The 21827-nt window shown below is 36.3% G+C and overlaps 1 protein-coding gene across 2 annotated transcripts in view; it reads right to left on the bottom strand.

Moving 5' to 3' along the window:
- Positions 1–21395, bottom strand: part of LOC145688234 (ankyrin repeat domain-containing protein 16-like) — a 324431-nt gene extending 303036 nt beyond the window's left edge. The window contains exon 1 of one of the 2 annotated variants that reach the window (XM_081762148.1): positions 21120–21395. In XM_081762148.1, coding sequence (XP_081618274.1) covers positions 21120–21122 — 3 coding nt within the window. In that variant the 5' untranslated portion in view covers positions 21123–21395. The other variant, XM_081762149.1, reaches the window with a different exon arrangement.
- Positions 21396–21827: the final 432 nt, after the last annotated feature.

Raw genomic sequence — 21827 nt, 5'->3', positions numbered from 1 at the left:
CAGCGGGATTATACCGAGACATGTAAAAAATAATCCAAAATGACCGATATTAGTGTCAAATCCATACTTTTCGCGGTCGCGGAGATCAACCGTCACACTTCCATTACCGATGACTTCCAAATTCAGCTACCATTGTATGGGAGGTGGGGTCATCTGCGCGGGGGGTTACTGAGACTTGTACAAGTAATAGAAAATGACCGATATTACTGCCGAATTCATAGATCTCGCGGTCGCTGAGATCAATAGCATTAATTTCCAAATACACTCCATTCGGCTGCGGGCTGGGAAGATACCGAAACATGTAAATAATAATAATAATAATAATCCAAAATGACCGATATTAGTGTCAAATCCATAGTTTTCGCGGTAGCTGAGATCAATGGTGACACTTCTATTAGCAATGACTTTCAAATTCAGCTACCATTGTATGCGGGCTGGGGTCACCTGCGGGGGAGGGTACTGACAAGTAGAGTCCAAATGGATGAACCGAGTTGTCCGATGAGACATAGTGCACCTGATAGAGGATGTGAAAATATGTGTATGTGCAAAGTTATAGCGGCTGAGCGCCATAAGAAACGGAGGGGGAGGGGGTCAAAGTTGGTGAGAGAAGGGCTATGCTATGTTAATGAAATACATCAAAAAATTGTTGAATCGTAAAAATAGTGAAAGATAGACAATGCAAAAAGTGATAGTTTCACATATTGGCAAAAGAAGAATGGACAGAGTAGATCACGAACCTCCGCCGCCATCTTGAAATCCGCCATTTTGAAATATGTGATATTTTTAAATGGAAAGGTAGTCATGTAATATAACAATTAGGACCAGCATGTTCTCAAAAAGTCAATTATGAACTTCATTGATCATTATCTGCACTAAAAGTAGGGATGCGCACGAGACGAGTCGAGACAGATTTTTCCTGACAAAATTCGAGTCGAGACACAGCTTTTCCAATAGAGAAGAATTCATTTTTCGAGTCGAGACATTAGTTTTACGGCATATTTTCGAGACGAGACAGCTCCAAATCTTGTCTCGTGCGCATCCCTAACTAAAAGTGACCGATATTAGTGTTGAATGCATAGTTTTCGGGGTCGATGGGAGAAACAGTGACACATCTGATGCTGTTTCAATTCAAATTCCGCCAGATAGCTGGGGAGGGGGAGGGTACAACGTACGGGAGGGGGATAAACATTTTAAAATGATCGAAAATGACTAATATTAGTGGCGAATCCATAGTTTTAGGAGTAGCTGAGATTAACAGTGACAATTCTGATGCTGTGTGTCGCAGCACGGAGGAGGAGAGGGGGTGCTCTATATATAATAATAATCGAAAATGACCAACATTAATGTCTAATCCATAGTTTTCGGGACCATTCAGATAAACAGTGACATTTCCGATCCGGTTTAAATCCAAAATCAGCCGCGCTACTTGGGGGAGGGGGAGAAAGAGATATATAAAATGATCGAAAATGGCCACTATCAGTGTCGAATTTATAGCTTTCTGGGTCGCTTAGATGAATAGTGATACTTTCGATCCCGTTTAAATTCAAATTCAACCCCGCAACTTCGGGGAGGGGAAGAACAAATATTTAAAAAAAATACGGATATTAGTGCTGAATCCACATTTTGGGGGGTCGCTGAGATGAACGGTGACACTTTCGATGCCATGGCCCGCAATATGGGGGCGGGGGAATATATACAGGGGGTAGATAAAAAATCTAAAAACACTTCATACATGACACGTAAGTTTGACCCTCCATTGTACAACACGTGTTGCGGTTGCCGATCGTTTTATATATATATATATATATATATATATATATATATATATATATATATATATATATATATATATATATATATATATTTCAATGTGTCATGTGGACCTTCCTCTTCCGTCAGCAGTAACCAGTTCACCTGTGAGTGTCGTGGTGTGGTAAAATGGGCGACCTGATAGACTTCCCAAGAGGCATGATCGTTGGTGCCGGTCTGGTTGGAGCTTCAGTGGCAACAGTGCCGAACATTTTGGGGTTATCGAAAGGCACTGTGTCCAATGTCACGAGGGCGTACACAATTCATGGGCAAACGACGTCTGCAAATCACAACAGTGCTGTTCGAAAAGCAATCCTGTCAGATGGGGACCGAAGGGCATTAAAACGGATTGTAGCAGCTAAAAAGACCACTGCAATGAAAATTACGTCTGAACTCTATTCCAGCCTACAGAATCCGGTTTCATCGAAAACAGTGTGAGGGGAACTTCATAAAATGAAAATTCATGGCAGGGCCGCTATCGCCAAACCCCTGGTCACAGCAGTAAATACGAACAGGCGTATCCAGTGGTGCAAGGACCACCAGGCATTGACTCATGAGCAGTGGAAACACGTAATGTGGTCCGATGAATCGGCCTTAACCTTGTTTTCAACAACCGGTCATGTTTACGTATGGAGAACACGGTCGCCGGCCTATGATACAGACTGTCTCCTCCCAACTGTAAAGTATAGGGGTGGTTCTGTTACAGTGTGGGCAGTGATATCGTGCTTTTCTGCAGGTCTCATCATAGCCCTGCATGGAATGATGAATGCTAAGCCGTATGAGGCCGTTTTGGGGGACCAGGTTCTACCCATGACCCAAATATTGTTCCGTGATTGTGATGGCATCTACCAAGATGATTTGGCACCGTCACGCTGCAAAAACGGCGAAATCATGGTTTGAGGAGCATGACCAGGAACTATCACACCTCCCCTGGGTCCCACAATCGCCAGATCTGAATATCATTGAACCATTGTGGTCTGAGTTAGAAAGGCGTGTTCGGTCTCATTACCCTCCACCAGCATCCCTTAAGGAACTGAAGCATGTTTTGGAGGAACAATGGTACAAAATTCCACACACCGCGAGTCGGAAGCTGTATACGTCCATTCCACGTCGGATCCAAGCTGTTTTGGACGCAAAAGGAGACCCCACACCATACTAGGTATGATTTTCACACTTTTGCAACCTTTTTAGATTTTTTTGTCCAACCCCTGTATATATAAATGATCGAAAATGACCAATATTAGTGCCGAATCCACGGTTTTCGGGGTCGCCGAGATGATGAATGATCTTCCCGATGCTGGTTAAGTCGATGCCATTTAAAACGAAAACAGCATATTCACGGGTACTGCACACATGAGATACGGAATTGTGCATTTAAATTTTCATTTCAACCCAGCGAAGTGGGTAATACATGCTAGTTATTAGATAATAATTAGTAGTTAGGTTCTTGTTTTCTTTTCAAATTTTATTGTTTGTTTTCTTGTTCAACGTTGTGGTTTGGTAAATCCAACACTGTTCTCGTCCTTGTCCTTGTCCCTGTTCCTGAAATAAATGTGAATGATGAAATAAAGGTTGAAGAATGATATTGCAATAATGATAGCCCGTTTCGGTTCAAATCTTCAGGTGCCGAAACCGAAGAGGCGCGTCTGAGCAATAATAATAATAAAAAAAATTACATAGCTATGATATATTTATAAATTTCTTGCATTCAAGTATCTGTCTCTTTGTCAGTAAAATGCAATTCTTTATTTTAATAAACAGCTTATGTAGACACGATTCGAATCTATGTTAAAATAAATTATTTTACGCGAATCCGTTGTTATCCACTAGCCCAACAGCGCAAGTCAATTAGCCTCTTCCGTTTGTTTCTATTACTATAAAGTATTCTGTTGACGGTGTACGGCTTTAATCTTGTATCATGTAGTATGCTAGTTTTTTTTATTTTTATCTTCTTTTTGTCACACTTTGTGGTTGTTTTCTACACGTCACTTGAACATTTACTTGGAGGAAATGTCTAAATGGTATATTTCTATTAGATATACGCATGTTGCTCTGTAAGAAAATGGAGGAAAAATGGATTTCCTTTGTAAGAAAATCTGAGGAACCTGAGGATCTAGATTTAACTTTTTGAACTCTGGAAGGCAATCTAGGTTTATGTGACCAGAAGGGTAAAATTATGAAAGTTTTATCCACAATTGTATCTAAAATTAGCAGTTTCATTTTTCTCTTTGTTTGTATCCAAATAAATTATTTTTAATACTGGACTAAATATGCATTAATATGAGGTTTAAAAGTTGGTCAGAAGAAGCACGATAATCAGGGAAGATAGATTATGTTGCATACAATGTGTAATTCTTCTATACAATCTGCTAAAACGTCCCTTTTTGCGAAATTGAAACAAGTACCTTGACAAAATTACAGCTACAACGACTTAGTAAAGCATCTACCTACCAACAAGCTAGCCCGGCTGCAATCTTCGATCTTCTTCTTGTTCACCTCAACCATAGGTTGGTGAGCAACATGGAAAATTTTAAAACTTCTCTCGCTTGGGAGAGCTGTTTTATACTTTGATAAGGTCTCTTCTCCGTAACTGCTTCTAGGTATTCTATCCTTTGTCTTCCTCTTTCTTGTTTTACTACTGCCTTTCCCTCTATCAGCACAGTGATCCAATCCGAGTGTCGAATAAGATAGCCAAGCATGCTGTTTCTTCTTTTTCCTATTATCTTCATGATCTGTCGTCCTTTCTTCATTAGCTTCCTTTAGTATGTCTTCATTCCTTTTCCTTTCGGTCCATGATATGCGCAGCATTCTGCGCCAACACCACATTTCAAATGCTTCCAGCTTGGATATTTCAGCTTTTCTTAATGTCCACGTCTCTGATCCGTACAGCGCCACGCTCCATACCAGTGTCTTAATAAATCGTTTACGAACATCCAGCGACACATTTCTTGATGTTAGTAGTCTTCTTTTCCTATTGAATGCTTGTTTAGCCTATGCTATTCTGGAACTTCTTCCGTCCGAGGATATTAGACTTCCTAAATAGGGGAACGTCTTAACGTCTTCGATTTTCTCTCCATCTAGCCATACGTTTGCCCCTTCCTGTCCTGCTCTTGTGCATTTTATCACTTCGTTTTCTTCTTATTTATCTTCATTTTGCATATCTTTTTCCAGTTGGTCGTTCAAGTTTGAAAGTGTTTCCTGCATATCCTCATCGTTCTCCGCTGTCAATGCTATGTCATCAGCAAACCTTATTATGCTGAAAACAGGGTTTGCCCAAATGGGCCCAGCCCGAAAAAAACCACTGTTTTTTTCGGGTTGGACCCACCTGAAAAAACCCATCTTAAAACCCACCTGGGTTTTTGACTTTTTTTTTTTGTATTATTGGTACAACTAAGGTGATCACATTGAAAGTTATTTTTATCAGATTTTAAACTTTCTTTGGGCGAATTATATGCTTTTATGTTAAGATAGACAACAATATTCAACATAAGACCTTTATAAAGCTCTAAATGCACTGAATGAATGAATGAATAAATAAATAAATAAAAAACCTCACCTTAGCTTGAGATAATTGTAGAACAAATTAATGTGCGGATTATGCTTATAGCCTATTTGAAGTAAAGTAAGCGATAGTATATTTTAGAAAATACTTTCCGTGAATAGTGTGTTTCCTGACTCGGCGCCGCCGAGGGACGTTATCCCTCATACGTTGACGGGTTTAAGGTCATAGGTGCCGGTACTAACAATAAATATGTAAATACATTAGTAAAACTAGTAGTATTATTTCTTACCTTTGATGGTAACAAAAGTATTCAGTAAAATTTGGTTTCCCAACAACAGTTAAGTTCAGTCATTTGTTGCTAGCTTTCAAATAAGCATTCTGTAGAATCAACACTAGCAATAACGTAAAACTTCTTGTCAAAATTAAGAAGCTTAATGCTCGGAGCTCTGAAGACTACGTAACGCTTACTATTTCAAGTGCTGCATTCAAACTTCAGTATTAATGGAAGTTTCGATGTACAGTAAAGCAAGCTGCATTTTCAGGGAAACCCCGTCGTGAAAGAAGTGTTCGGGAAATACTCGCAATTGAACCCACAAAGCATCGAAAGTGAATACTTCAACAATAAGACCATTTATTTTACGTTAAAAAATATTTAAGACATTTTGATGAATTATGTCTTTGTTTTAAATTAATATAGCTATTTGGTATTCATATTTGGCGAACGTCACTGAGGCTCCTAGGATGACTCGATCTACATTTGTTAGTTTGTCTGCCTTTACCACACAGTGTTCAACTTTCGGTCTTTTAAATTTTTAGGATACAAACCAGAGACACTCTAAATTTTCTGTTTAGATTTTGGCAGCATACCAACGTAAAATTACAAAATGGCGCGCTTTTTTAAAAATAAATAGCTGATATCCACGCGAAAATCCCGGGGGGATGATGGGGACATATCCCCTACAATCTTGGAACTGTCCTCCTCAATAATCCGATTGGAAATGTGTCTTTTAGGAAGAAATGTGATGATTTGTGTCCAACTGTCACAAAAGAAAGTGAGATGAAATTGATACCTCCCAGAATAAGCCTCAAATCTGACCGCCTCTCAATGTTGAAGACAACTCTGCTCCCCTACCCATGTTGTCCCGGAGTCCCACACAGGGGACATAAAATATGACGATATTATTATTGCTTTACAACTTTAAAATCAGACTAGCAACATTGAAAACTGTTTACAGGGAATTATTATATTTGGATCATCCCTTGTAAACAGTTTTCAATGTTGCCGGTCGGATTTTAAAGTTATAAAGCAATAATAATGTCGTCATATTTTATGTCCCCTGTGGAGGACGCCGGGACCGACATGGGTAATCCTCCTCAGCATTGTTTTTCTCCTTCATAAATATTTTGTACATCGCATATATATATATATATATATATATATATATATATATATATATATATATATATATATATATATATATATATATATATATATATATATATACCGTCTTACCCGTCCTCCCAATGTTGAAGACAAATTTGCGCCGCTGCTGATATCCACACTACAAAGCGCAATTTTAGGTCTTTCAAGTTGAAATTTTCTAAGTAGAAGCACGAGAGACTAAATTAGCTGTATATATTTTGGCTGCATAACATTTCAAAATGGCGGCCATTTTTCAAAATAGCGGGTATACATGCTACAAGGTGCAATTTTCGGACTGTTTAAGTTGAAATTTTGAGGGTAAAAGCACAAGACATTCTAAATTTGCTGTATAGATTTTTTCGGCGATCCAATATAAAATTTCAAAATGGCGGCATTTTTTTCAAAACAGCAGTGAATAGAAAGTTGTTGCAAGTTGTGACAATGACACTCATGAAATGTAAATCATATTTTAACATTTTTACCCCAAAGAGATTGAAATATTTCGAAAAAAACCAATTAAACCCGAAAAAAAACAATAAAACCCGAAAAAACCCACATGGGCCCAGGTAGGTTGGGTTTTTTCAAACCCTGGCTGAAAACCTGACCGCTTACTTGTACGCTTTTCTCGTTTTTATCCAAGAATTCTTTCACAGCCTCTTCTATATAGACGCTGAACAGGAGAGGTGAAAGTCCACATCATTGCCTTACTCCTTTACTTATTCTTGCTTCCTTCTGATCTCTTCCTATAACAGCTTTCTGGTTCCTATAAAGTTGGTATATTATTCTTCTGTCTCTGTAATCTACTCTTAGCTTCTTCAACGCTCTGAACATGATATTCCAATCTACGTTGTCAAAAGCTTTCTCTATATCAACAAATGCTATCACAATTGGTTTGTTTATTCTGATGTGCTGTTCCATGATCAACTGTAGACTCAGTATTGCTTCCCTTGTTCCTCTTGTTAATTGTTCGTTAATTGATTGTTTCGCTAACAAAGGTCATTTGTATCCAGAAAAGCCATAAATGAATATTATTTTAAAGTATATTTCGAAGAATTGAATATTTTAACCTAGTTTCTATAGAATTATTAGTCTTTTGATCATTTTGAATATAAATTCGTTATTTTGTGAATCATTTTATGCAGAAAAAATTAAAGTTTCATACGAAATATGACTTAGTTACATCCGATATGCTGAGGGTGGTGAGAGGAGGGGAAATATTTTTACAAAACTTGCTTTGAAAAAAAATTTAAGATCTTCCCCATATCAACCCATATCAAACTTGACGATGGACAAGAAATGTGCGTGAATTTTTCTGTCTCCTAAAACAGTCAATAACGCATTCGAAGTAATAGGAGGAAAATAATACGCAAAAAATAACAAGACTTCCAAACACAGCTCACGGTTTGCTTATTGAAATACTCACCTCCTCTCTTTGTTACTTAATGTAATGATACTTTTCGAGCAATACCGCTAAATGCAGAAAACTTTGTTGTAGTTAAAGAAAACACACGCTTTTCGAAAAAAAAAGAAAGAAAAAAAGAAAAAGGGAAAAGAAATACAACGAAGATTGCTATCTATCAGTACAACTGGAGGAAAACTCTACAGTTGTTTCGACAGTCACGCGTGTTAAGTTCTTTCTGTGAGGTTCAATATTTTTGAATCTGGTTAGAATCCCACTGAATGATTTTATTTTTTCTAACTTTTCTGCCATTTTTCTTGTATGTATATATATATATATTGGTATTATATGGAAGTGATTGACAACTTTCTAACCTACCCAAAAATAAGAAGTTGCCAACGTGTAAATCTTTTCTATATTTTCCAATGCAACTCACCCTTAGGCGTGCTATACACTACGAGATCAATCCTAGGAAATATCTTAGGATTTATCTTCGGAAAAATGTTATGACATATCTTGTAGGAAATCCTACCCTTTTTGTGCCATACACGTGAAGAGTTTTCCTGTCTGACCGAAAGACGTTTATCAACATTGTAAAATAGTTCTATTTAATAAAAGTACAAAGTTGAAGAATTACTATGCTAACCACACTGCACTTCACACTGATATTAATATCAGGCGCTATATTGTTAAATTGGATACCTCCCAAAAAAAAAAATAAAAAATAAAAGTAAGAAGGGTGTTGTTACACTTTTGGCGCACCACATTTTAGAAGATTAACAAGTAAAATTTAATACTTTGCATAAAAAGACATATTTATAAGGAAGAAATTTCTGCAAGCAACATAATTAAATACAAAGTAATACACCTGTATTTTATATTTACAACTGTAGGGTTACTAGTGTAAAATCATTATAAATGTTTTAACGACGGATAAAATAGGTGAGAGACAATGTTTAGCACAAAGGGCCCAGCTATTTTTTCTAAGAAATGTTATAGTTTCGGTAGTTTCTATTCACATTAGTTTAGGTTGGTTCAGGTTAGTTACGGTTATGTTACGTTAGATTATATTAATATATGGGTCCAGCTCAAAAAGTGATAGAATTTTGCTTACTTCTATTAATATTAGGTTAGTTTAAGTTAGATAATTTCATTAGATAATTTCAGTTAGGCTGTGTTAGATTTAAGTACTTGCATCTTCCATTTCTCCTGTAAATTTTGTATGTTGTGCCTACTTCTGGACCCCTTCTGCGAAACATTTACCTAAGTGGGTGCATACGAAAGATGACCGGTGATATTATTTTCCACCACCAGTGTATTTCTGCGTAATTTACAGAAGCTATAATTTATGTTTACAAGTGGAGCGCTACTACCACCATACCATGATAAGTGCTATTCAAACTCGTATCATTGCCAAAACTCACTCGTTTTCACTACGTTCACTGACGCGCCCGCTTCCTTCGCTCGCACCCCCTAGCTGACGCTCGGGCCCCCGCTTCTGACTGGGTTAGATAGCATCCATACTTTTCAGAGGCCACCTAGCGCAACTTGGTTTGCGTTTTTTGCAGTATACTTTTTATACTATATATCCTTACCCCGTATTAGTACGCAAATCGTAGAAGAATTGTAGTTTATCAACAATTGCTTTTGATAGTTTCCTTGAGGAATTTTATCTATGCTATGTGAGTTTGATAGTCTCCTTGAGGAATTTTATCTATGCTATGTGAGATATTTTCATGTCGGTCAACGCAAATCATTTAGATACAGTGGCAAATTATATTTTTTCAACAATTATATCGAGTGGTACACCTAAAGTAAACCTGCACAATCAGAAGATACCTCATCAGTTGTGTTTTTATTTGTTTTGTTTTCACTTTCTCTCACCTGATGTCGCTTAAATCGAAATCTTACGAATTTTCTTTCCGAAATAGAGCATGCTCTAAAGGCGGGCTATACACTACGAGATCAATCCTAGGAAATATCCTAGGATTTATCTTCGGAAGAATGTTAGGACATATCTTGTAGGAAATCTTACCCTTGTGTACCATACACGTAAAGAGTTTTCCTGTCTGACCGAATGACATTTATCAACGTTGTGAAATAGTTCTATTTAATAAAAGTACTAAGTTGAAGAATTACTATGCTAAACCTCACTGCACATCCCACTGATATTAATATCAGGCGCTATATTGTTAAATTGGATACCTCCCAAAAAAAAAAAAAAAAAAAAAAAAAAAAAAGCATAAAAGTCAGAAGGGTGTTGTTACATTTTTGGCGCACCACATTTTAGAAGATTAACAAGTAAAATTTAATACTTGGCATGAAAAGACATATTTATAAGGAACAAATTTTTTGCAAGCAACATAATTAAATACAAAGTAATAGACCTGTATTTTATGTTTACAACTGTAGAGTTACTAGTGTAAAATCATTATAAATGTTTTAACGACGGTTAAAATAGGTGAGACAAGGTTTAGCAGAAAGGGTCCATCTATTTTTTCTGAGAAATGTTACAATTTCGGTAGTTTCTATTCACATTAGTTTAGGTTGGTTCACGTTAGTTACGGTTATGTTACGTTAGATTATATTAGTAAATGGGTCCAACACAATTTTCAAAAAGTGATAGAATTTCGCTTACTTCTTTTAATATTAGTTTAGTTTAAGTTAGTTAACTTCATTAGGTTAGATTTCGTTAGGTTGTGTTAGGTCTAAGTACTTTCATCTTCATTTCTCCTGTAAATTTTGTATGTTCTGCTTACTTCTAGACCCTTTCTGCGAAACTTTTACCTAAGTGAGTGCATATGGAAGATGACCGGTGATACTATTTTCCACCACCGGTGTATTTCTGCATAGTTTACAGAAGCTATAATTTATGTTTACAAGTGGAGCGCTACTACCACGATACCACGATGCGATGACAAGTGCTACTACCGCGATGACAAGTGCTATTCACACTCGCATCATTGCCAAAGCCCACTCGTTTTCACTACATTCACTGACGCGCCTGCTTCCTTCGCTCGCATCCCCTCGGGCCACCGCTTAGCCCTGCTCTGACTCGGTTAAATAGCATTCGTACTTTCTAGAAAGAACCTAGCACAACTTGGTTTGCGTTTCTTGCACTATAGTTTCTATACTATATATCTGGACCTCGTATTAGTAAAAGAATTGTAGTTTATCAACAATTGCTTTTGATGGTCCTCTTCAGGGATTTTATCTGTGCTATGTAAGATATTTTCATGTCGGTCAATGCAAATCATCTAGGAAAGTGACAAATTATATTTTTTCAACAATTATTTCGAGTGCTACACCTAAAGTAAACCTGCACGATCAGAAGACTCCTCATCAGTTGTGTTTTCACTTTTTTTGTTTTCACTTTCTCTCACCTGATGTCGCTTAAATCGAAATCTTACGAATTTTCTTTCCGAAATAGAGCGTGCTCTAAACAAGAGAAATCTCATAGGATCGTTCAGAACACAGGAAATGACATGCGATCTGTTGCCATACACGTTGAGATTTTGACTCTAGGACAAATCGTAAGAGATTTCCTAGGATCTATCTTATAGTGTATAGCCGGCCAAACAAGAGAAATCTCATAGGATCGTTCAGAACGCAGGAAATGACATGCGATCTGATGCCAAACACATTGAGATTTTGACTCTAGGACAAATATTGAGATTTCCTAGGATCTATCTTTTAGTGTATAGCCGGCCTTAGTGTAAATCACTTCTTACATTGGTCTATAAGATTTTCATAAACTTCAAAATAATAATAATAATAATTACATAAAAATAAAAAAAAAAATCCGAAGTTTCGTGTTCACGAAATCACTATCAGCCATAATAACTTCTTTATCACTATTGGAACGCAATTCATTCTAATTATTATTATTAGTATTAAGCTAGGGAACAGAAAGTGATCTGAGGGTACTAAATTTAGTCAGGCAACATTTTATTCCTTCTCAGTTTGCTGTTGCACCTATAAACTTTATGCTGTCTTGGTCCATCCAAACGATTTCAGATAGCTTTCCATGGCGATCTCACACTTGCTTCATTTAAACATCTCCATAGTTCGCAGTAATACACTCCAGTAACCGTATCCTCATTGGTAAGAGCTTGATATAAGCATGCCCTCGGAGTTCCATAAAACACTGGTCATCACTTTTTTTTTTTTCTGTGTCTCGAGCATGGATTAATTTCCCCGCTTAAACCTCTATTCATAGCAAAAATGGCAGAAACAACCATTTCCGAATTCAACGTTGATCATAGAACAGAGCCTGTCTTAGATGGCGAAAAGCTGCCTCTTCAAATGAATTGAGTGTCGCAAGAACAGAATTTATCCTCACTTTTATCGCCCTATTCAAACTTAACAAGCAATACTTTTTAAGTTTCTACATTGATCGCAATGAAGAAACACGATAATAGATTGATAGAAATAGTTTCTTTACATGGATTCAATATCTTAGGAATAGGTTCTAAGGGAGCAGTGGATGTGATTGGAAGTACGTACAAAAAGACCAGTATGGAACTTTGTGAAACAAAGGAAAATAATCGTAGAATGTGCGCTGATTTCGTAGCAGCTTCAAGCTCTTCATTTCAAAATGTATCCGTTTTAGTATTATCATCAGCAGAAATTGAAGAAAACAAAGGAATTTTGAATAAAAGATGGAAAAGTGGTCTGTCTATTGAATATCTCCAATCAAAACACTTTTTTTCTGGGATTTGACAACGAAAATCTAATCCTTGATCGAACTTTTAAATCAGAGCTTCATCGGTGTAAAATATTTAAATTCCAAACAGACGTTTATTTGGATTATGAAAATGATGATTCCGAAAGCTATGAAGCCATCCTGAGCGACGACTTAGGTTTGGATGGTAACAAGGCTTGTGTTAGGCCAGCTGTTGAAGATATAACACATGAAACATTTTTGTTGGTGGAATTTTTCTGAACAGAAAAAGAGAACATACAGGCATTTAGCCATCGCACAAAGCCCAGTGGAAGAGGAGGAACAAGTCAAGGTAATTTGTATGAAGAGCATCAGCGAATGCAGCATAGTTTATAGGACTGTTAAAGAAGATGTGTCTTACGTGGATTTTGAATAAATAATCTGTGTGATACCAACACCTATTTTATATATTGTAAGACATCGTATTTTGTACGAATTTTCCTACAAGGTGGATTTAAATGAGCAAGCAAAAACATTTTTTAAATAGTAGATGCTGAGAAATAAGTGTACTACATAATATTATTTTTGCGTGATAAAAATTAGCCTCAAGTAAATTAAGTTAGAATTATTTGTGTACAATGCTACAACAGAACAAAAGAAATTGTCTTATTTCCGATTTAATTTCATTTTAGAGATAATTTTTACTGAGGTTTTGTATGTTGATTCACACGGTGTCCTGCCCGTGACACAGTAAAGTTTAGTTTTTTATTACTACAAATACTTGGCAAATTTCTCTTATGTGAAGTTTGTTGCAAAATTTCATCATTAATATATTTCCGTTTAAATAAAAATACTTTGAGCTAAGAATTCACAGAGTTCTTTATAACATTCACTTGGCGTGTCGAGTCAATTTTTTTTTTTTTTTTTTTTTTTTTTTTTGGTCCCCGCCCGTGACAGACGTTTAGGAATTAATATTTTGTACTCTAAACAGAACAAAATACTACAAACATTCCATTCAATTTTTCATTTTTTTTTCATTTTTTTCAAATAAAGAAATAATATACAATATACAACTATGAACCAATCGCAATGATGATAATTCGTCGGGTTTTGAATGTTCAAGGTAACCGACTGAGAATACACCTTTTCCTTTCCCCATTTTTCCTTTATTTTTATTATTTTTTTCATTTTTTCAAATAAAGAAAAAATATACACCTATGAACCATTCGCAATGATGATAACTCATCGGTTCTTGAATGTTCAAGGTAACCGACTGAAAATACACCTTTTCCTTTCCTTTCCCCATTTTTTCCACTACAAACAACAGCTACATATACCCCTAAGTCTGTGCTGCTCATATATCATATATTTGCAGAATTTATCTTTTGTATTTTCAGAAATAAGCAACTTTAAAGCATTTAAATGTAGTGTAAATGTCCTGCCCATGACGGTGGAATGGTCCATTTTCACGACAGTGTACCTTCAAGGTGTCGAGAAATGGTACAGCTTGATGAACTGTCACCAGAACAATGGTAATTTTACAGTTAAAATTATTGAATATGCATGAGAGGTGTATGAACAATATAATTTGCATTAGTATTGTAGGCCACCTCTCCACAACATGGGAGAGTTGTATTTTATAAATACAACATAACAACTTCACATATGAATTCACTATAGCCCGCGTCACCCAAATTGGTGTGTAGCATCAGTCAATAAGCTCGCAGTGCGCTGTTACTAAACCTTCTGGGACGAATCTAATCATTCATAATTGTCCACAAATACGAACAAAATCAATTATGAATGATTAGATTCCTCCCTGAAAGATTAGTAACAGCGCACTGGGGGCTTATTGGCTGATGCCACAAGCCAATTCAGGTGACTCGGACTATAGTACTGCTACAAGAGTCGAATTATTGGACTGACATAACATACGTAGTTTAGTTTTCTGTGTACGAAGTTGGTTTAGTTCAAGTAAATTTGATATACTTTAAAACATGTCACAATAATGTTGTTGAAGTGTTACTTCGCTTAGCACAGAGGCCGTAAGAGACGTGAACCTACAGCTTACGATAGAATCCGAACCAACGTAGTAAGTTCAAAAGATTTATCCTCTGACGGGAGTCCAACTCGGGACCACCTGAACCGAAGGCAAACTGCTAGACCCTGGACCAACACGGAGAGCATGTTACAAATGTTACAATAAATACATTAAAGCATGACCCAATGCACGCAAATGGCAAACCAAACTCCATGATTAAAAGTGTTTACAATTTAAAAATGACTGAAAGTCAAATTCCATGAAAACAACAAAATGTGCACTTTTGTCGGAAACTTAGATATTAAAGAAAAGAAAAGGTTTAAAATCGTAAAATACAAACCGCAAGTTAAATGTGTAAAATCTCAACGATGTTCTATACAAATGTCAATAAATAAAATAAAAAATTCCCTCAAAATAGTTGGAACAGCCTTAATTGGGAAAGTGCATACAAAAGTATTCTTTGGTGCCAATATAGGATCTGGATTCAGATACATTTAAAGAACTAACGATAAAAGATGATTGATTTGACTTTAGCGTCCTTTCAACAGCGAATCAATATTAGACGTGGACCTAAAGCTTAACGTGGGCTCCGAACCCCATGCGCTCCCGCCTGAAATCGAACCTGGGTCTCCTATCCCACAGGCGTATAAGGGATCTTGCTTAGCCGCGAGGGATCTCAATACCAGTAGATGAAGTCTACGCGTGGATAAATTGAGTAGTGCTCTTTCAAAACTCGCCTTATCCATTTTAGTAAATTTTTCAGAAAACGTAAAGAACTCATTTTATTTTCTAATCTCACTACACGAAAATTTGAATGTTGCTTCTCTGTAATCCTCAAAATGGCTTTAGAATTTCATTTTAAAATTTAATGCGTTTATACTATGAAAAATAATAAAAAAAAAATCCTTTGAAGATAGAAAATAACAAGTCTTGCATAGGCAATATGGATAAGGCAGGTTATGCTGCGAAAATTTAGGTTACGTTTGGTAAATATAAGTAACATTAAATAAAAGGGTTTTGGTCAATGTGGTATTTATTAAGTTTACGCAACATTATCTTAATAAAACAAGAGTTTCTTTAATTTTAGTGTAGTTTAGAAAAATAAAAAAAGTTCAATACTCTAGGTAGGCTACATTGAAACACCTATCATTAGTTTAGTTATAGTAAAATTCAACAAAAATACTGTAAGGAGGCTACACTGAAACAGCTACTATTAGTTTGTGGCCCACAGATTTATAAAGCTGCACAATCAATATTAGACCATAGATTCAAGACAATCTGGGTCACAATCTGATGGTTCACACGCGGGATTTTCGCACGAGTGATGTTTCTCCTCTGCAGCGATGTCTTTATTGTACAACTCAAGGAACATTTTGTGGAATCTCAGGACATCCAGTTGTGCTGCCCAAGTTTCCTCATAACACGAATTGACAGTCAACAATGTGATGACAGCAAAAACTTACGGAAGCAAGATTATCGTCTGCTAACAGTCACTGATCACATAGCAGTACCTATAACCCCTGCTCGTCAAAAACAAGCCACCTCATTGGTCGAAATGGATAAGACAAGTTTTGCACAGGCACTGCTTGGAAATATAGCAAGTTTTACACCGGCAACCATAATTTAAATTCAATTACTGTTATTTGTAGCCATTTTTTGACAAGAATTACACGACATTTGAAGAGAGCTACTGAATTCAGTTACAAACTCAAAAATGAAAGAAAGTGGATAAGGCGAGGTTTGAATGTCACTACTCAATGGATATCTTTTTAAATATATTCGTCTATGCGATCTCGAAAAAAGTTACCTCGAATTTGGAATTTTTAAAGTGCCGCTTTTGTCAATGACAAACGTGTCCACGCTTGAATAAATTTTTAACTGCAATTTTTATATAAACTTGAAGACGCTAAATCAAATGGAACCAAACGATATGCGTCCGTGAGGTGCTTAGAAAAATGATTTCAAATTTGGGATATATAAATAATTATAAATATCTCAAACTTGAGGTAATTTCTCTCGTAAATCTATGGACGAGTATGTCTGAAATCAGTGCCATTGGACTCAGAATTCTCAAATTAATCCAAAAACCCAATTAGAAACATATCGAAACGTTTGCACTTTTTAATACTGGCTTGATCGTTAAGTTGTTTACAGGAGAAATATGCAGTATACAATGAATGTATAGATCTTTATTCTATATTTGCACCTTTTACTAACGATATTTTAATGACTACTGTAACAGGCTAACTGTGACTCAAAACACCACTTACGCATGGGTGTACTAAGCGTGTGCTCCTGCTCTGCCTTCACTCAGGATTCCACGTTAACGGTGGGTTTCTGATACAAATACTCGGGTGAACTTTACAATGTCTGACCTATTTCCCACACACGAGACATCACATTCGACTAATTTTAAAAAAATAGGTCTGAACTTCCCTAAGCTAATCCGACCCTACCCTATCCGACTCTATTCTACACTATCCTCTTAAAGTAGTCCTACTTATTCGTACGCGGCTGGACAATACCTCTTGTGCACGCACACCTACTACAGGTATAAAGTAACCAATCGCGAGTTTAAAGATTTTTTTTCTTTTCTCCGCCACACTTCATCTACACGCGATAAATCTTTTAAACTAACACAACTATCAAACATGTTGCTTACTCTCGGAACAGCAGTTACCCAACCTGCTCCTATATAAATCAGGTGTTAACTGCCACAGATGGCGGCCTAGAAATACAAAATAAACGGAGAAATGAACAGAATGAGACGAAATGTCAGATGAGAGTAACATAAAAAAAAAAAAAAAAAAGTAATAAAGGTCATCAGTATAGGGTGATTGATTAGGGGAAAAAAGAAGTTAAATTTTGGATTATATAAGTTCAGGTACTGATCTTATATTAGTTAAGCATGCAACAGTGCATAATTATAGCAGTGTTTCAAACCCACTGTCTTATTACTAACTTAGAACATGTATGCTGAAGTAATGAAGGAAAATACAACAATAGAACCCGGAACTAATAAGAGGGAAGTTGCATTTCAACAAAATGTGGTGAAATCGTGAAATGAGACAAAATTTTGGGCGCTATTCCAATTTATGAGCCCATAAATTTACAATACCCATAGAAGAGAAACATTACTTGATTTCATAATAGGATTGTACAAGTAATTAAAATATATCGCGATCTACCTCTTGCATATGTAATAAGGCAGAAACGCGAAATGGAAAATGTACTTTTTTTTACGTATTTTAATCAGGAACAAATGAAAAGTGCCTTTTTAAAAAATATAACACTGGCACCTCATCCAATGTCCAACTTTTCTTTCTCAGTGTTCGGTCCTTCCTGTTGATTGTTTTCGTTATTTCTGAATAGTATCTAGTCTGCAATACTTAGCAGTTGGAAGGCACTAATTTTGCGCAGTAATACAATACAGATAATACGTACCTTAGTGAAGATGAACATAAGAAATATTTGTGATTAACAGTTGAATAACAGATATGAAAGAATAATTCTAGGTAAGGTTTATTAAAATAAAAAAAAAAAAATAGTTATACAACGTTGAAAACAGGTAAATGTGGGACTAATTCGAAGACGCTATCTACCGAAAATTAACCTAAACAGTACTGGTAATTCTCATGTTTCGTTCAAGGATTTATACTTCAGGTCATAATTGCAGTACCAAGATTTTTTTTTATTTTATTCTGTAGACGTGCTATGCATTTTTAATTAAATTTAAGGTAGTTTAGATTCTTTTGTGTATTTATAGTTCCTGATGCTTTTTGCTCCTCCTAGCCTGTTAGTTAGTTTAGGATTGGACAACACTAACAGTGATTCCGTTTGATTGTGCCAGCTAGTAGGTTAGCCTAGGATTTGATTAGATTAGGATAGGTTATGAACCGATTCATCTGGAGCGGTTCTCGTAGTAGTTAAGGAAATTCTTCTCAAAAGTGTTTCGATTTATTAGTGTAGGATTTGGGTCCTCATAACTTTTCTTTTTTTCTGGTTACGAGGATTTTCTTCTCAAATTCGCCAAGTTGTTTACAATACCTGCTGAAGAACCAGAACACGCTGGTTATGGGAATAATGCAACTATAGTTTTAAGTGCATTACTTCTATGATCGGTGTGTTCCGGTTACTTAGGAGGTGCTGTTAGTGATTTGGTCACTTTTCCGATGAAACTATTCGTTCCTGGAAACTGCTGCTGGAACCCGTTCAGATGAATCGGTTCCTGTCACTGCCTTGTCTAAAGTAAATTTTTGCCCAAGGCGCTTAAAAACTTCCAGAAAGTGATATTATACATTACACTTAGTACGTGATTTACATTTTTACGCGTGTAGATACAGAAGTCTCTAACTTACCTATAAGTAACTATGAAGTTTATTCAAATATCATTAGAAATTTTGAGTAATAAAATGTGATGGATGAGCGTCATATAGATTGTTAAATTTTGCTGCTCTTACGCAAGCATGTAGGGGATTATTTGTGCATTAGGAGAGATTTTCATGATAGCGGAGTGTTCAGTAGTTCGTTGTAAATGGTCGGAGTAAATGGTCAGTAGTTCGTTGTAATATAAAGTGGCACACACAGAATTTGTTACTTTGGGCAAAAGTTATAAATGCTAAAAGGTAACCCGTGTTGTCAAATTTAATAATATAGCTTCACTAAATTGAATTTTTAATTCGAGATTGAATTAATTACTTAGAGTGTCCATGTAGTAAGTGCTTATAGCCACTGAATGAGCTTAATGGCTTGTTAATAGCATAGGAATATTCTCGAAACACTGTGTACATGCGATATTAGGTGGATGGTCTTAGCAAGTTGATAAATCAGATAACTTGTGTCGGAAAACAGTCTGGAAATACAAGAGGAGAAAACAAAATGAGTTTTGTATATACAAGATCGGTTATAGTTAAGGAGCCGTACTTCCCATTTAGGGAAGGACGAGAAACGCCATACTTTCAGGAATTATTCATTGACTATCTAGGATGTTAAAAAGTAGGTAATAGACTGAGTTCTTGCCCTTATACTTAGGGTGTTTAGGTAGTGCAACAGTAAGATGTATCCTCGTGCACGGGAGATGAGAAGTAGCTGTTCTTAACTATTACCACAAGATCTAGTGATCCTTCTTTATGTGCTCGAAGGGGTGTAGATTAGAACTAGTTGAGCAATATTAAACAGTTATTAACAATTGAAATACTTTTCTGAATAAATGAGAATAAACATGACGTTTTTATCAAATGTGTTCGATCGAATAATAGAGTAGGCGTATTGTAACGTACGATAAGGTAGACTAGCATAGCAAAGAGCGTAAGTAGAGTAGAATAAACATGAGTAAAGCAAGGAAGACGTAGACTAAGGAAGAAAATTTGCGTGCAGTAAGGGTAGCATCCAGGAATAGGACTTGTTGCAGTAGAATAGTATAGAACGATCGAGAATTAATACAGTAAGCCTACCGTAAAGTTGCATAGTAACCTATAGAACAAGATAGAGTAAAAGAGCAGAGAGTGGAGAAGCATAGACTAGTGTAAAGTAGCGTAGCATAAATTAAAATAGGTTGTCAAACAAAAGGATACTTATATTCGTAAAACATCAACTTCTCTAAGCAGGAAATGCACTTAAAATGTGTTTCTTAAGAGAGAATTCGCAGTAACAGTGTAAATCGATTTTAAGGGGGCTAAATATAATTAGTGTGAAATATGACATAGGAACCGCAGTGCACAAAACACGATTCAACTTAAAAACACAAACCAACTTGTGCTAAGTTGTCATTAAAAGCACGAATGCTATCCAACCGAATCAGGGCAGCGGGGGGGGGGCGAGCAGTAGGGAGGAAGTCGGAGCGGAGCAGACGCGTTAGAGACGGTGGGCATATACGTTTACGAAGATTTACTTCCAATATTAATTTCTGCATGCGTGGAGATTACATATCCTTGTATAATGTGTATTCTTGGTTCATTCTTATATTGGGGGAGAAGTGACATAGTACATCATTAGTTGTCAACATGTCCTGTTACCACTCCATCATAAGATACCAATAATACATGTAACACAAGCATAAGGGATATCTATGTATGCCAGAATAGCCACACAAGCGTTCTTTCTAATTCACTCATATCATTCGCTCACTTTCTGAAAACTTACACCCTTCTACTGGAAATTTCAAGAATGCATCCTCGAAAGTTAATAACTGACAATTATGCAAGAAGTTCTCTCATAAATTTATTTTATGTTACTACACCAGCCGTAAGAACGTAAAGAAATACTACTTTTATATTTACGTACCATAGAATACGTCAACTTCTTCTTCTTCTTTTAAGAAGCGTTACAACAAGCCTAAAGCGTTGCCAAAAGCTTTGTAAGACACAATAGCAATATACACTTCTAATGAAGATCCCTTTGCAGAGTCGTTTTTAGGGTCGTACAGTAGCGGAGCCAAGGGTTGGCCTGGCCCCCTTGCTCAAAATCTTGGTCCCTCTAGTGGCCCCCCACACAGAGTGATACTGCTATAGGTCGACAAACTGTGAGTTAATAGTGGCCGCAAGTTAAACTACTACCGAAACATATCTCGACAACAAAGTTACCAACTGAAGAATATCGTATGTTGCAATAGTCTGCGTTCCGAGCAAAAATTTTCAGGCTCCTTTTTGTTTGTAGTACAGCAAGATCTAATTTATCTAAATCTGTAAGATGCATGCATTGACCTCAGCATCTGAACGTTCCTTTTAACCTCTGTCCCTTATCTGGTTGTCTTCTTTGTTTTCGACCAAAAAAAAAAAAAAAACAGCAAAATCGGTCTGCATTCTGATTTGCTTCAATGTTGAAAGGCATACTGCATATTTGGTTTCCTGCATATTTGGTGCTTCTTGCTTTGTTCATTCTAATATGCACGGCTCGTGATCAAATGTGGCGCATTATGGCCAACTCCGTCTTTTCCGTATTTTTCGTACTTCTATTTTTTCTAATTTCTTTTGTTATATTGTACCACTGATT

Source organism: Thermobia domestica, chromosome 6 (genome assembly GCF_964235325.1).
Source record: "Thermobia domestica chromosome 6, izTheDome1.hap1.1, whole genome shotgun sequence".
NCBI lineage: Eukaryota > Metazoa > Arthropoda > Insecta > Zygentoma > Lepismatidae > Thermobia > Thermobia domestica.
Note: the sequence above shows the minus strand (reverse complement) of the source record. Positions and strands in the feature narration are given on the sequence as shown.